Raw genomic sequence first — 15,654 nt, 5'->3', positions numbered from 1 at the left:
GCACCTGGGGATAGGCCCCTCCCACCTCCAATGATATGCACCTAGGGATAAGCCCCTCCCACCTCCAAAGGCATGCACCTGGGGATAGGTTGATTGGCAACACTAAATGGTCCCTAGTGTGTGAATGTTGTCTGTCTATCTGTGTTGGCCCTGTGATGAGGAGGCGACTAGTCCAGGGTGTACCCCGCCTTCCACCCGATTGTAGCTGAGATAGGCTCCAGAACCCCCCGCCACCCCGAAAAGGGACAAGCAGTACAAAATGTTTGGATGGATATATTTATAGTCCAGTGCTCCGATTTCTGACTGCCCTCAGTCTCCACCTGAATAACATTTCTGTCACTTGTGCAGCTGAGATTGACTCCCGCGACCCCAAAAGGGACAAGCGGTAGGAAATGGATGGATGGTGATTTCCAGCACCACCCAACCATTGTGATGTGTGTTTTTGTCACCTCGCAGATCTGAGAAAGTTTCGTTCCTACAAAGGTGGCTCCGTCAGAGATCTCCTCCGTGCAATGAGAAACAAGGTAAGAGTGTGGTCACATCCAATGTTGGCGTTAACGCACTTTTTGTTTCTTTGGACGCTGTTTTTTTTTTCTTCAGGTCAAAAATCCAATATGCTTGTTTGTTTGTTTTTAAATCGATGATCGCTTTCCGCCGGTGTTTTGTTTATGTTTGCAGGTGTTGTGCCAAAATGTGATTGCCTACCAATAATGTAAGGGGGACGGCCGTGCCAGCAACCTGAGGGTTCCTGGTTCGATCCCCACCTTCTACCAACCTCGTCACGTCCGTTTTGTCCTTGAGCGAGACACTTCACCCTTGCTCCTGATGGGTTGTGGTTAGCGCCTTGCATGGCAGCTCCCGCCATCAGTGTGTGAATGTGGAAATAGTGTCAAAGAGTTTTGACCTACTCAGTGGCCTAGTGGTTAGAACAGGGGTCTCAGACACGTTATTTTGCGGCCCCCACCTCAATATGAAAGTTTATTGTTAGTGCGGCCCGCAAGTTTTAAATGAACGGCGCTTGACAGCATTGTTATTTGGCTCCAAAATGGCTCTTTCAATGTTCTGGGTTGCCTACCCCTGCATTAGTGGAAAAGCGTCCAATGAGTGAAAGCGACCGAGACGTTGCCATGGAGACGAGGGTTTTCTTACGTCCCTAAATGCAGTCACACCGCGACACCTGTCCGTCAGTAATAACAGTCCCCGATAACCTGGACCAATTCAAACCGATATTTGTTTTTTTTTTATTGCTTAATTTGCATCGCCTCACACGATGAACACTACATATATGTCTATATGACGCTGGATAACACCCCGGGAGCCCCCACTTTTTTGAGCTCGCTATCCCGGTACTTTCCTGGCTATTATCCGCCGACCGCCGTGTTGCTGTAGGGAGCGAAAGCGGAACGACACAAATTGCGGAAATCAATCAATCAATCAATCAATGCTTATTTATATAGCCCTAAATCACAAGTGTCTCAAAGGGCTGCACAAGCAACAACGACATCCTCGGTTCAGCGCCCACATCAGGGCAAGGAAAAACTCAAACCAGTGGGATGACAATGAGAAACCTTGGAGGGGACCACAGATGTGGATCTAACATAATAGTGTGAGAGTCCAGTCCATAGTGGATCTAACATAATAGTGAGAGTCCAGTCCATAGTGGATCTAACATAATAGTGTGAGAGTCCAGTCCATAGTGGATCTAACATAATAGTGAGAGTCCAGTCCATAGTGGATCTAACATAACAGTGTGACAGTCCAGTCCATAGTGGATCTAACATAATAGTGTGAGAGTCCAGTCCATAGTGGATCTAACATAATAGTGAGAGAGTCCAGTCCATAGTGGATCTAACATAATAGTGAGAGAGTCCAGTCCATAGTGGATCTAACATAATATTGTGAGAGTCCAGTCCATAGTGGATCTAACATAATAGTGTGAGAGTCCAGTCCATAGTGGATCTAACATAATAGTGAGAGTCCAGTCCATAGTGGATCTAACATAATAGTGAGAGTCCAGTCCATAGTGGATCTAACATAATAGTGTGAGAGTCCAGTCCATAGTGGATCTAACATAATAGTGAGAGTCCAGTCCATAGTGGATCTAACATAATAGTGAGAGAGTCCAGTCCATAGTGGATCTAACATAATAGTGAGAGTCCAGTCCATAGTGGATCTAACATAATAGTGTGACAGTCCAGTCCATAGTGGATCTAACATAATATTGTGAGAGTCCAGTCCATAGTGGATCTAACATAATAGTGGGAGTCCAGTCCATAGTGGATCTAACATAATAGTGTGAGAGTCCAGTCCATAGTGGATCTAACATAATAGTGTGAGAGTCCAGTCCATAGTGGATCTAACATAATAGTGAGAGTCCAGTCCATAGTGGATCTAACATAATAGTGTGACAGTCCAGTCCATAGTGGATCTAACATAATAGTGTGAGAGTCCAGTCCATAGTGGATCTAACATAATAGTGTGAGAGTCCAGTCCATAGTGGATCTAACATAATATTGTGAGAGTCCAGTCCATAGTGGATCTAACATAATAGTGGGAGTCCAGTCCATAGTGGATCTAACATAATAGTGTGAGTCCAGTCCATAGTGGATCTAACATAACAGAGTGAGAGTCCAGTCCATAGTGGATCTAACATAATAGTGTGAGTCCAGTCCATAGTGGATCTAACATAATAGTGAGAGTCCAGTCCATAGTGGATCCAACATAATAGTGGGAGTCCAGTCCGTAGTGGATCTAACATAATAGTGTGAGAGTCCAGTCCATAGTGGATCCAACATAATAGTGGGAGTCCAGTCCATAGTGGATCTAACATAATAGTGATAGTCCAGTCCATAGTGGATCTAACATAATAGTGATAGTCCAGTCCATAGTGGATCCAACATAATAGTGATAGTCCAGTCCATAGTGGATCTAACATAATAGTGTGAGAGTCCAGTCCATAGTGGATCTAACATAATAGTGGGAGTCCAGTCCATAGTGGATCTAACATAATACTGAGAGTCCAGTCCATAGTGGCTCTAACATAATAGTGAGAGTCCAGTCCATAGTGGATCTAACATAATAGTGTGAGAGTCCAGTCCACAGTGGATCTAACATAATAGTGAGAGTCCAGTCCATAGTGGATCTAACATAATACTGAGAGTCCAGTCCATAGTGGATCTAACATAATAGTGAGAGTCCAGTCCATAGTGGATCTAACATAATAGTGTGAGAGTCCAGTCCATAGTGGATCTAACATAATAGTGAGAGTCCAGTCCATAGTGGATCTAACATAATAGTGAGAGTCCAGTCCATAGTGGATCTAACATAATAGTGTGAGAGTCCAGTCCATAGTGGATCTAACATAATAGTGAGAGTCCAGTCCATAGTGGATCTAACATAATAGTGAGAGTCCAGTCCATAGTGGATCTAACATAATAGTGTGAGAGTCCAGTCCATAGTGGATCTAACATAATAGTGAGAGTCCAGTCCATTGATATCATTATTTTCCGTGCGTGGGCTAAATACCAATATATTCCACAACCCCAAACACGTCTTTTTCAAAGCCTGCAGTGAAAAGAAAGGGTCGTGATGAGCAAAGACAATTCCAGTAAAAGTGGGAGATGCAATATTTCTTAAGTTGAGCTCAGAGACACCCCGATGTGTCTTATTTGCACAAAGAAAGTTGTGGTGCACAAGAGATACAATTTGCAACATTATTGTACAACTAGACATGCTGAGGAGTTTGCAACAAGAAATCTTTTCTCGCGGCCCAGCCTCACCTGGACTCTGCGTCCAGTGGCCCCCAGGTGAAGTGAGTTAGAGACCCCTGGGTTAGAGTGTCCGGTAGGTTGTGAGTTCAAACCAAAGACTATAAAAATGGGAGCCTTTACCTCCCTGCTTGGCACTCAGCATCAAGGGTTGGACTTGGGGGTTAAATCACCAAAAATCAGCGGCTTTACTTTGAGTTCCTCCCGGATGGCAGAGCTTCTCACCCTATCTCTAAGGGAGAGACCTGGAAACTCATTTGGGCCGCGTGTACCCGTGATCTTATCCTTTCGGTCATGACCCAAAGTTCATGACCATAGCTGAGGATGGGAACGTAGATCGACCGGTAAATTGAGAGCTTTGCCTTCCGGCTCAGCTCCTTCTTCACCACAACGGATCGGTACAACGTCCGCATTACTGAAGACGCCGCACCGATCCGCCTGTCGATCTCACGATGCACTCTTCCCTCACTCGTGAACAAGACTCCTAGGTACTTGAACTCCTCCACTTGGGGCAGGGTCTCCTCCCCAACCCGGAGATGGCACTCCACCCTTTTCCGGGCGAGAACCATGGACTCGGACTTGGAGGTGCTGATTCTCAACTTGTGCTTGTATAGTTCAAATAAAATGACATGGGGAACTTGAACTACATTTGCCTCAGTTTGTTCCGTGAATGATCACTATCTGATGTACGTACAACTCAGATTTTAAGACGCATAATGCAGTTGACATTTTTCAGTTAACTATGTAGAATATTGCAATGTATGGCAATATCGTATCGTATCGTGACACAAGTATCCTGATGCGTATCGTATGGTGAGATCCCTGGCAATACTCAGCCCTAGCGTACACGTAAGTGAGGTATGAGGTGACAGTTTGTAAGAAGTGTGCTTACTGTCTGTGAGAAGGAGACACAAGAAATGCCAGCAGCTAAAAGCAACTGCGTGAGAAAGTGTACTGGATCATCACCATATAGTCATTTCCTATATCGCACAGAGACAAACCCGCCATGTATCGCCCAGTCCTAGTTTTAACCCTCACACCTGTCTGCTTCCTTGCACAGAAACATCATTACCGGGAGTTGCCTCTGGAAGTCCAGGAGACCCTGGGCTCCATCCCGGACGACTTTGTCGCCTACTTCACCTCCCGTTTCCCGCACCTGCTCATGCACACATACCTGGCCATGCGGACCTGCGCCACCGAGAGGCCTTTCTTGCCTTACTATTCCAAAATGGCACAGGTGGAGGCGCCACAAACACCAAATGAAGGTCAAAGGAACACAACGCCAAAGCAAGAGTGCACACAGACGTCACAGGAGGGTGAGTGTGAAGCCTCTTCTTCTTCATCACCTTGTGCTCACACATCAGTGGAGACTCAGTCAGACTTGCACTGCCTCAGAACCCCAAACTCTTGAAGTCAGGCAAAGCTGCGTCCATTCAGTCTGAAACTTTTGAAAAGCGGAGCTGTGTGATTACTTGAAGACTTTACGGGACCAGTTGCCGTGTTTCGTGCTGGTGAGGACCAGGCCTGCAGTGCCTGGGATGCACTCGCCCGGGTCGGCCGCTGCATCCTGATCCAAGTGCCTTGCGGGTCAAATGCAACAGAACCGTCCACAAGTCCGACAACCGAAAGGAGTTGTCGGGTTTTGTGTCGTAGCTAAACTGAGCAAGAAGGGTTTTTTTAAGAAGTCCAAAAAGAGTATTTGTCCCCCCAAAAAAACTGGCCTTCTAATGTGGGAATTGTGTAAAATGTGGGTCATTTTATCGTGCAATGTTGTATTTTTCAGTGGGTTTGTTGACTGCACAGATACTGTATGGATATTTTTCACAGAGCGATTCCAGAACTTGTATCGTCAATGTGGCAACTGTGCCTTTTTTTTAATAAACTAATTAAATAACTCACAAATATAATTACCGTATTTTTCGGAGTATAAGTCGCACCTGCCGAAAATGCATAACAAAGAAGGAAAAAAACATATATAAGTCGCATTTTTGGGGGGAAATTTATTTGATAAAATCCAACAGCAAGAATAGACATCTGAAAGGCAATTTAAAAGAAATAAAGAATAGTGAACAACAGGCTGAATAAGTGTAGGTTATGGAGCTCGGTTGGTAGAGCGGCCGTGCCAGCAACTTGAGGGTTGCAGGTTCGATTCCCGCTTGTGCCATCCTAGTCTCTGCTGTTGTGTCCTTGGGCAAGACACTTTACCCACCTGCTCCCAGTGCCACCCACACTGCTTTAAATGTAACTTAGATATTGGGTGTCACTATGTAAAGCGCTTTGAGTCACTTGAGAAAAGCGCTATATAAATATAAATCACTTCACTTCACATATGAGGCATAAATAAGCAACTGCTATGTTAACCTAACATATTATGGTAAGAGTCATTCAAATAACTATAACATATAGAACATGCTATACCTTTACCAAACTATCTCTCACTCCTAATCCATAAATCCCATGAAATCTTATACGTCTAGTCTCTTACGTCAATGAGCTAAATAATATTATTTGATATTTTACGGTAATGTGTTAATAATTTCACACATAAGTCGCTCCAGACTGAGTCCGAGTAAAAAAACCTCACATAGCATGGCACACATAAACATGGTACATGTAATCACAACAACTTTCAACAGAGGGGCGGGGAGTTGGAGGCCGGCTGCCGCTATAAAGCGCTACTCAGCCATCCACAACCCCGGAGGAATTAAACTATGAAAAAAAAAACTGCGACTTATAGTCTGAAAAATAGGGTATGCTTGATCTGCTTGTTAATGCTGCTAAAAGTGCTTCTCCTGGTCCATCAAGACGTGTGCGTATATGTGCTGCAAGTGGAGGCGTTTTTTTCATAACATGAATACTGCAGGTCATTTTACTATGTGGATATATTATTTTTTGCTTTAAATGACTTGAGAGGGCAATCTGCAGAGACTACTCCTATGTGTCAAAGTGAAGGTAATGACATGTGCATTAAAGTATTTTGTTTTATACTCAATTTCAGACTTGGCTGTAATTTAAACAGCAGCAGCAGCTTTATTGTTGTCCATTCTTAACATGTACAAGACACATAAGAACTGAAATTCCATTTTCGGCACAGTCATACGTTACAAGGGGACAAGACGGGACCGCCAACGGATCAGCCACTTACGGCGCTCCTTAAAAAAGGTGACATTGGGAAAAAGGGGGAAGAGTAAAAAAAAATATCAGTCTAACGCTGGACCCTCAGGAAGGGTCCAGACTGAGTCCGAGTAAAAAAACCTCACAATGCATGGCACACATAAACATGGTACATGTAATCACAACAACTCTCAACAGAGGGGGGTGGGAGTTGGAGCCCTGGAGGCCGGCTGTCGCTATAAAGCGCTACTCAGCCATCCACAACCCCGGAGGAATTAAGCAGTGGTGAAGGCGTTGATTTGGGGAGGGGCGTGTGTGTGCATGTATGCCCAATTAACTTGGTAGGTAGGTAGGTAGGTCTTTATTGTCATTGCACAAGTACAACGAAACTTTGTTTTCAGTACAAACCTGTTCAAGATTAGACAAACAAACAGTGTACAGGGTTACACAACAAGAACGCTGATGGGTCGCCATAAGGCGCCCCGTAAAAGACGGGGAAAAAGGTAAACGCTGGGGAAGGATGAGTAAAAAAATACAATCCAGACTGGGCTCCTAAGGGGGCCCAGTTCAGAGTGAGAAAAAACCTCCGTAGCAAAGCACATATACATATCACAACATACATCTCCAGATATCTAGCAACAGAATAGGTCGCAGCTCTCAGGTGCTGACCATCCATTCATCACCCCTACGGGATTAGCGTCGAGGGCGTCGGATTGGGGGACAGGAGGGTGTATGTGTGGCGTATATTTTTTTTGTGGATGTGTGTGTGTATAAGCCCATAGTGTGTCTCTGTTCCGCGGCCTTGATGTATTTTCCGTCGCTAGTCCAAAGTCCACAACAACATGTGTGTGTCCATGAGAGGTAAGAAGGGAGTTTGTTGTGTCTTCTGCAGTGATCTTCGGGAGAGTCTCGAAGCCAGGCAAAAAATCCAAGTTAAAGGGGAACATTATCACAATTTCAAAAGGGTTAAGAAGAATAAAAATCAGTTCCCAGTGGCTTGTTTTATTTTTCAAAGTTTTTTTCAAAATTTTACCGGTCCCGTAATATCCCTAAATAAAGCTTTAAAGTGCCTTATTTTCGCTGTCTTCGAAACCACTATCCATTTCCCTGTGACGTCACACAGTGCTGCCAATACAAACAACATGGCGGTTAGCACAGCAAGATATAGCGACATTAGCTCGGATTCAGACTCGGATTTCAGCGGCTTAAGCGATTCAACAGATTACGCATGTATTGAAACAGATGGTTGGAGTATGGAGGCAGATAGTGAAAACGAAATTGAAGCTATTGAGCGAATAGCTATTGACGCTATTCGGCCATAGCCTGGGTGTACCTAATGAAGTGGCCCATAGCATGGCTGCCTTATTAGCATCGCCGGTAAAATGTGCGGACCAAACGATCAGGACTTTCGCATCTTGTGACACTGGAGCAACTTAAATCCGTCGATTGGTAAGTGTTTGTTTCGCATTAAATGTGGGTATCTAGTTTCAAATGTACATACAGCTAGCGTAAATAGCATGTTAGCATCGATTAGCTGGCAGTCATGCCGTGACCAAATACGTCTGATTAGCACATAAGTCAACATCTGCAGGTTATCCATACATCTCTGTGCCATGTCTGTCTTAGCATCGCCGGTCAAATGTGGAGACACTCTGGTACATTCAATGGGGGTCTGGCGGCAGATTTCTTGCCAGTGGTGCAACTTGAATCCCTCCCTGTTAGTGTTGTTACACCCTCCGACAACACACCCACCAGGCATGATGTCTCCAAGGTTCTCAAAAATAGTCCAAAAAACGGAAAATAACAGAGCTGAGACCCGGTGTTTGTAATGTGTTGAAAATGAAAATGGTGGGTGTGTTACCTCGGCGACGTCACATTCTGACGTCATCGCCTCCAGAGCGATAAACAGAAAGGCGTTTAATTTGCCCAAAATTCACCCATTTAGAGTTCGGAAATCGGTTAAAAAAATAGATGGTCTTTTTTCTGCACCATCAAGGTATATATTGACGCTTACATAGGTCTGCTGATAATGTTCCCCTTTAAAATGATTTGTATGCGAGTGAAAATAAAATTTGCTTTTCACTCTAAAATTGTCTATGACTGGTCCTCAAAAACTGCGGGGTAGACAGTCCAATGTAATCCACAGTTCTTCCCGCATCCTCCAATCATTTGTGGCAGCATTGGGGTACTTTGAAGACTGCCAGCAACTTCCAATTTGTCGACAAACCAGAGCAAGGCTTACTCCAATCAGCAGATGTCCTGTTGTCATCATTCAGAATAGGTGAATATCTTCTTCACGTCCTGGACAGAAAAGGGTCGCCAGGCACGCCGCCCTCCTTCTTCTCCCAAGAGTCGTCGTGTGTCCAGCAACAACTGCTCTGTTCCCCCAAACCCAAGATCTTGTCAATTTTGTTGAGGCCAGTTAATCAATCAATCAATCAATGTTTACTTATATAGCCCTAAATCACTAGTGTCTCAAAGGGCTGCACAAACCACTACCACATCCTCGGTAGGCCCACATAAGGGCAAGGAAAACTCACACCCAGTGGGACGTCGGTGACAATAATGACTATGAGAACCTTGGAGAGGAGGAAAGCAATGGATGTCGAGCGGGTCTAACATGATACTGTGAAAGTTCAATCCATAATGGATCCAACACAGTCGCGAGAGTCCAGTCCAAAGCGGATCCAACACAGCAGCGAGAGTCCCGTTCACAGCGGAGCCAGCAGGAAACCATCCCAAGCGGAGGCGGAGCAGCAGCGCAGAGATGTCCCCAGCTGATACACAGGCAAGCAGTACATGGCCACCGGATCGGACCGGACCCCCTCCACAAGGGAGAGTGGGACATAGGAGAAAAAGAAAAGAAACGGCAGATCAACTGGTCTAAAAAGGGAGTCTATTTAAAGGCTAGAGTATACAAATGAGTTTTAAGGTGAGACTTAAATGCTTCTACTGAGGTAGCATCTCGAACTGCATTCCAGAGTACTGGAGCCCGAAATGAAAAAGCTCTATAGCCCGCAGACTTTTTTTGGGCTTTGGGAATTAAATAGTTCCAATGTTTAGATTTGGAGAGCAGTGCAAAAAAGAGGCAACAAGAAAGTTAAGACAAGACAAAACAAAGAAGCAAGCAGGAGAGGAAAGGGGAGCGTCCGCCCTCGCTGAGTGCCAGAGAGAAAAAATGTGAAATGTTTTTGTGGACTGTGGCCGATCTCGAGGTTCAACACCAGGACTTCTTGGAAAAAAGGAAGCTCAAAAGCATCCATATTTGAGGCTGAAAGTATAATCATGTATAACAAAACCTTCTTGCCATTTGGTGAGTTCCATCCGGTTCCTACCGCTTATTCCCTTTGGGGTGGCGGGGGGCGCTGGTGCCTATCTCAGCTACAGTCGGGCGGAAGGCGGGGTACACACTGGACAAGTCGCCACCTCATCGCAGCATTTGGTGAATTACAAAACAGCAATCAGTCGTATGTCAGTAACCAAGGTTACAAATGACTTAGACATGAGTTCATATCAATCACTGCTTGTGGCGCTAATCAGCCCTGGAACACAGGATAGGCTGCTAGTATATTTTAATAAACAGCTCTGTAGAGAGGCGGAGCCAACGAACGAGCTGCGGGGCCGGACACGCTGGAGCCCTGCCAAAGATGGCAGCAAAGAGGCGGAGAATGCGGCTGAGCGGAGAGCCAGGAGCCACGCTCCGAGCGAGATCAGGTGTGTGGCTCGCACACCGGCACACAATTGACTTATCCCTTCACAGTGTATAAAAGGGGAGAAGGAGTAAGAGAACCCGCAGCAGAACCTGACCACCGACAGCGACAGACAGCGAGCCGAAGACAGCGACCACGCGGCCGGCTGAAAGCGAGCGAGGAGCGAGTAGGAGAGAAGGAGCTGAAAAGCGACCCGACCGCAGACAAGCTTCTGTTATTGAAAGAATAAACGAGAGTCAAACCTGCTCGAAAGAGATGTCCTTCCTTGATGGTCCATGGAACCCGCACGACGACGGCAGGAGTCGGTCACAAGCTCAAATGTGCTTCTTTAAAAAAAAAAATGAATGATAAAGTTGAACACAGCCTGAAGTTGTGACAACATTGTTAGTTTTAATGTTCAATCATCCAAATACTGTAATTTACTAATAATAAAAATATGCATCTAAACATATGTTAATCTTTTTTTTTCTTTATGGTATTTTATTATAACAGGATAGTCTGCTAGTATGATATTTAAATTAATAATAGCTCAAATGTGCATCTTTATTAAAGTTGGAACAAAGAATAGCCTGAAGTTGTGACAACATTGTTAAGTTTTAATGTTCAATCATGGAACATCCAAATACTGTAATTGACTAATAATTAAAACATTAAAACATATGTTTATCTTTTTTTTTCCCTTCATGGTGTTTTATTCTAAAAATATTAAGTTATAGCTCAATTGTACATCCCTTTCATAATTAGTTTTAATGATCGAAAAGAGCTGCTTTTATGAAGGCGTTTGAGCTATTTTGTCAACTCTCGCTTGCCGTAGCTGCCATGTTTACTGCCGCCATGTTTAAAGAGACATAACCACGTGTCATGTAATAATCCAGGAATGTAGGCTCATGCAACTTCTTTGAATGTCTTGTCTTTATTGTCAAAGATGCAACTCAAACACACAATAACTCCAAAGTGTGTCTCCACTCTTTTCCCGGCAACACTCCCAACAGCTATCGTCAACGTCACTTTTTCCCCGGAAGTCCCGCCCCCCAGCCAATGTCATTGGCTAACACCCCATAGCCAGCCGCTACGTCATGTCAATCTTTTTTAGTTTTTTTAATGGTATTTTATAAAGAAAAAACATTAATAGCTTAATTGTACATCTTATTTATTATTATTTTTAATAATCAAAACTTGAGGCTGAGGGCGTTTTATATTTACATATATGTATATATATATATATATATATATATATATATATATACACACACATCCATCCATTTCCTACCGCTTGTCCCTTTTGGAGTTGCGGGGCTATTGCTTAATATTGGTTATAATAAAATACCATAAAGAAAAAAATAATAACATATGTTTAAATGCATATTTATTTATTTATTCATATATATATATATATATATATATATATATATATATATATATATATATATATATATATGGTCGCTTCACGGTGGGAAAGGGGTTAGTGCGTCTGCCTCACAATACGAAGGTCCTGCAGTCCTGGGTTCAAATCCAGGCTCGGGATCTTTCTGTGTGGAGTTTGCATGTTCTCCCCGTGAATGCGTGGGTTCCCTCCGGGTACTCCGGCTTCCTCCCACTTCCAAAGACATGCACCTGGGGATAGGCCCCTCCCACCTCCAAAGACATGCACCTGGGGATAGGCCCCTCCCACCTCCAAAGGCATGCACCTGGGGATAGGTTGATTGGCAACACTAAATGGTCCCTAGTGTGTGAATGTTGTCTGTCTATCTGTGTTGGCCCTGCGATGAGGTAGCGACTTGTCCAGGGTGTACACCGCCTTCCGCCCGATTGTAGCTGAGATAGGCGCCAGCACCCCCCGCGACCCCGAAAGGGAATAAGCGGTAGAAAATGGATGGATATATACATACATATATATATATATATATATATATATATATATATATGTATATATATATATAAATGTGTATATTAGGGGTGTGGGAAAAAATCGATTTGAATACGAATCGAATCGTGTACGTTGTGCGATTCAGAATCAATTCTCATTTTTTTTAAATCGATTTTTTTTCTTATAATTTTCAATTTTTATTTGTATTTTTATTTTTTTAATCAATCCAAGAATCGATATTGAATCAAATCGTGGGACACCCAATGATTCTCAGCCCTAGTGTGTGTATACATATATATACATAGCATCATGGCTAATAAAAAATATGCATTCAAACATATTTTAATCTTTTTTTATTATATTTCATTATAAAAATATTAAGTCATAGCTCAATCGTACATATTTTGTATTATCATTTTTAATGATCAAAAGCTTGCTGGGGAAAGTTTGTAAAGAGGATGAAGGTGTTTTATATATATATAAATATATATATATAAATATATATATATATATATATATATATATATATATATATATATATATATATATATATATATATATATATATAGCATCATGGCTAATAAAAATGTGCATTCAAACATATGTTAATCTCTTTTATGGTATTTTATTATAAAAATATATAATTATTTTTAATGATCAGAAAGAGCTGCCGGGGAAAGATTTTTAAAGAGGACTACGGCGTTTGAGCTATTTTGTCTACTCCCGCTTGCTGTAGCTGCCATGTTTGTGGCCGCCATGTTTAAAGAGACACAAACACACACAATATTTTAACTCTGCATGATGGCGACTTAAACTAACTTCTCTTCTTGGTGTCATGGCGCACTAAGAGACAGCACAACAACATGGAAGACTTAACAACACTCAAGTCTTCGTCTTCTTGCTTTTTTTTCTCTTCCTCAACTTGGTCTTAGCGAGCTCATGGCTGTAAGTAGCAAGCTAACTGGAGCTGTGCTTCTCACTCTAGTGGCGGCTGCACTTTTGCACTTTTTTACCCGCAAACTTCAGCAAACTTCACCGGAGACACAACCCCGCCAGTGTGTCATGTCCCCACCGGAGACACAACCCCGCCAGTGTGTCATGTCCCCGGACAGACGCTTCGACTGTGGCCGGGACAGAGTCCTCAGTCGCGGGGCCTGCGAGCAAAGAGCTTGTTGTTACTCTCCACTCACTAACTCTTCCAGAGCTCCATGGTGCTTCTACCCTCATGGATACCCGGGATACACCATGGCTGGCCTCACCCCCACCCACCGGGGGCAGGCTGCCACCCTGACCCGGGACAAGCCCTCATACCTGCCCGGAGATGTCCCCACTCTTCACCTGCAGGAGACCCGGGAGTCTGCAGGCTGCCTGCGCCTCACTGTGAGAAACTATTCCATGAAATGTTTGAAGGCCTACTGAAATGAGATGTTCTTATTTAAACGGGGATAGCAGCTCCATTCTATGTGTCATACTTCATCATTTCGCCATATTGCCATATTTTTGCTGAAAGGATTTAGTAGAGAACATCCACGATAAAGTTGGCAACTTTTGGTGGCTAATAAAAAAGCCTTGCCTGTACCGGAAGTAGCAGACGATGTGCGCGTGACGTCGCGGGTTGTAGGGCTCCTCACATCTGAACATTGTTTACAATCATGGCCACCAGCAGCTAGAGCGATTCGGACCGAGAAAGCGACGATTTCCCCATTAATTTCAATCAATCAATCAGTGTTTATTTATATAGCCCTAAATCACAAATGTCTCAAAGGACTGTACAAACCATTACGACTACGACATCCTCGGAAGAACCCACATAAGTTGAGCAAGGATGAAAGATTTGTGGATGAGAAAGTGACGATTTCCCCATTAATTTCAATCAATCAATCAATGTTTATTTATATAGCCCTAAATCACAAATGTCTCAAAGGACTGTACAAACCACTACGACTACGACATCCTCGGAAGAACCCACATAAGTTGAGCAAGGATGAAAGATTCACGGATGAGGATAGCGTGGCGCAGTGGAAGAGTGGCCGTGCGCAACCCGAGGGTCCCTGGTTCAATCCCCACCTAGTACCAACCTCGTCATGTCCGTTGTGTCCTGAGCAAGACACTTCACCCTTGCTCCTGATGGGTGCTGGTTAGCGCCTTGCATGTCAGCTCCCTCCATCAGTGTGTGAATGTGTGTGTGAATGTGGAAGTAGTCTCAAAGTGCTTTGAGTACCTTGAAGGTAGATAAGCGCTATACAAGTACAACCCATTTATCATTTATAGTGAGAGTGAAGGAAGGACTAGAACGGGTCGGCAACTCGCAGCTCCGGAGTCGCATGCATAATCGCCGACACCCCAATTGTTTCGGAGGGTTTCTGGATTTTGGTGCCTCTCCCGGACATCAACCGGTGTTAACATCCTCCAATCTTTACTACAATATTGAGGCGTGTCGTGATGGCTTTACTTTTAACGTCCTCTACAATATGTCATCGCCCGCCGTTACAACATGCTATCTCGGTGCCGGCCGGACGCATGCATCTTGCTGCTTCTATTGTCACTTGTACGAGATTGCAGGGCATATAGTCAACAGCCATACAGGTTACACTGAAGGTTGTGATATGAACAACTTTAACACTCTTACTAATATGCGCCACAATGTCAATCCACACCAAACAAGAATGACACATTTCAGGAGAACATCTTCACAGTAACACAACATAAACACAACATAACAATTACCCAGAACCCCTTGCATCCATGACTCTTTCAGGCTATATTATACACCCCCGCACCCCCAACCCCGCCCACCTCAACCAACGCACATAAGACAACTTTGTGTTTTCCACGCAGCTGAAGGATCCTTGGGCACGCAGATATGAAGTTGACCTTCCTTCTGGGGTCCCTCAGGGCAAGGCCGCTGCCCAGGATGCCTTGTATGCCGTTAAGTACCAGACCGAGCCATTTGGCTTCGTCGTGACTCGCAAATCCAATGGAAGGGTGCTGTAAGTACAGTATAGACCAGTGGTTCTCAACCTTTTTTCAGTGATGTACCCCCTGTGTACATTTTTTTTAATTCAAGTATCAGAGCAAAGCATTTTTGGTTGAAAAAAAGAGATACAGACGTAAAATACAGCACTATGTCATCAGTTTCTGATTTATTAAATTGTATAACAGTGCAACTTATTGCAACTTGAACTATTTGGAAAAA

The 15,654-nt window shown here is 43.8% G+C and overlaps 2 protein-coding genes across 5 annotated transcripts in view; both read left to right on the top strand.

Annotated features, from left to right (window-relative positions):
* Window positions 1-6,759, top strand: part of LOC133541705 (serine/threonine-protein kinase/endoribonuclease IRE1-like) — a 71,327-nt gene extending 64,568 nt beyond the window's left edge. The window contains exons 21-22 of the mRNA XM_061885261.1: window positions 457-524; window positions 4,828-6,759. Coding sequence (XP_061741245.1) covers window positions 457-524; window positions 4,828-5,178 — 419 coding nt within the window. The 3' untranslated portion in view covers window positions 5,179-6,759. The remainder of the gene's footprint in view (window positions 1-456; window positions 525-4,827) is intronic.
* Window positions 6,760-13,177: 6,418 nt separating this feature from the next.
* Window positions 13,178-15,654, top strand: part of gaa (alpha glucosidase) — a 50,904-nt gene continuing 48,427 nt past the window's right edge. For 3 of the 4 annotated variants that reach the window (XR_009803953.1, XR_009803954.1, XM_061885256.1), the window contains exons 1-2: window positions 13,181-13,838; window positions 15,297-15,448. Coding sequence is in view for 2 of the 4 variants with exons in the window: in XM_061885256.1 (XP_061741240.1) it covers window positions 13,398-13,838; window positions 15,297-15,448 (593 nt within the window). In the remaining 2 variants the exon portion in view is untranslated. Of the gene's footprint in view, window positions 13,839-15,296; window positions 15,449-15,654 lie in introns of all 4 variants that reach the window. The other variant, XM_061885257.1, reaches the window with a different exon arrangement.

This window comes from Nerophis ophidion, linkage group LG23 (genome assembly GCF_033978795.1).
Source record: "Nerophis ophidion isolate RoL-2023_Sa linkage group LG23, RoL_Noph_v1.0, whole genome shotgun sequence".
NCBI classification, from domain to species: domain Eukaryota; kingdom Metazoa; phylum Chordata; class Actinopteri; order Syngnathiformes; family Syngnathidae; genus Nerophis; species Nerophis ophidion.
This window is presented reverse-complemented; position numbering and strand designations above follow the sequence as displayed.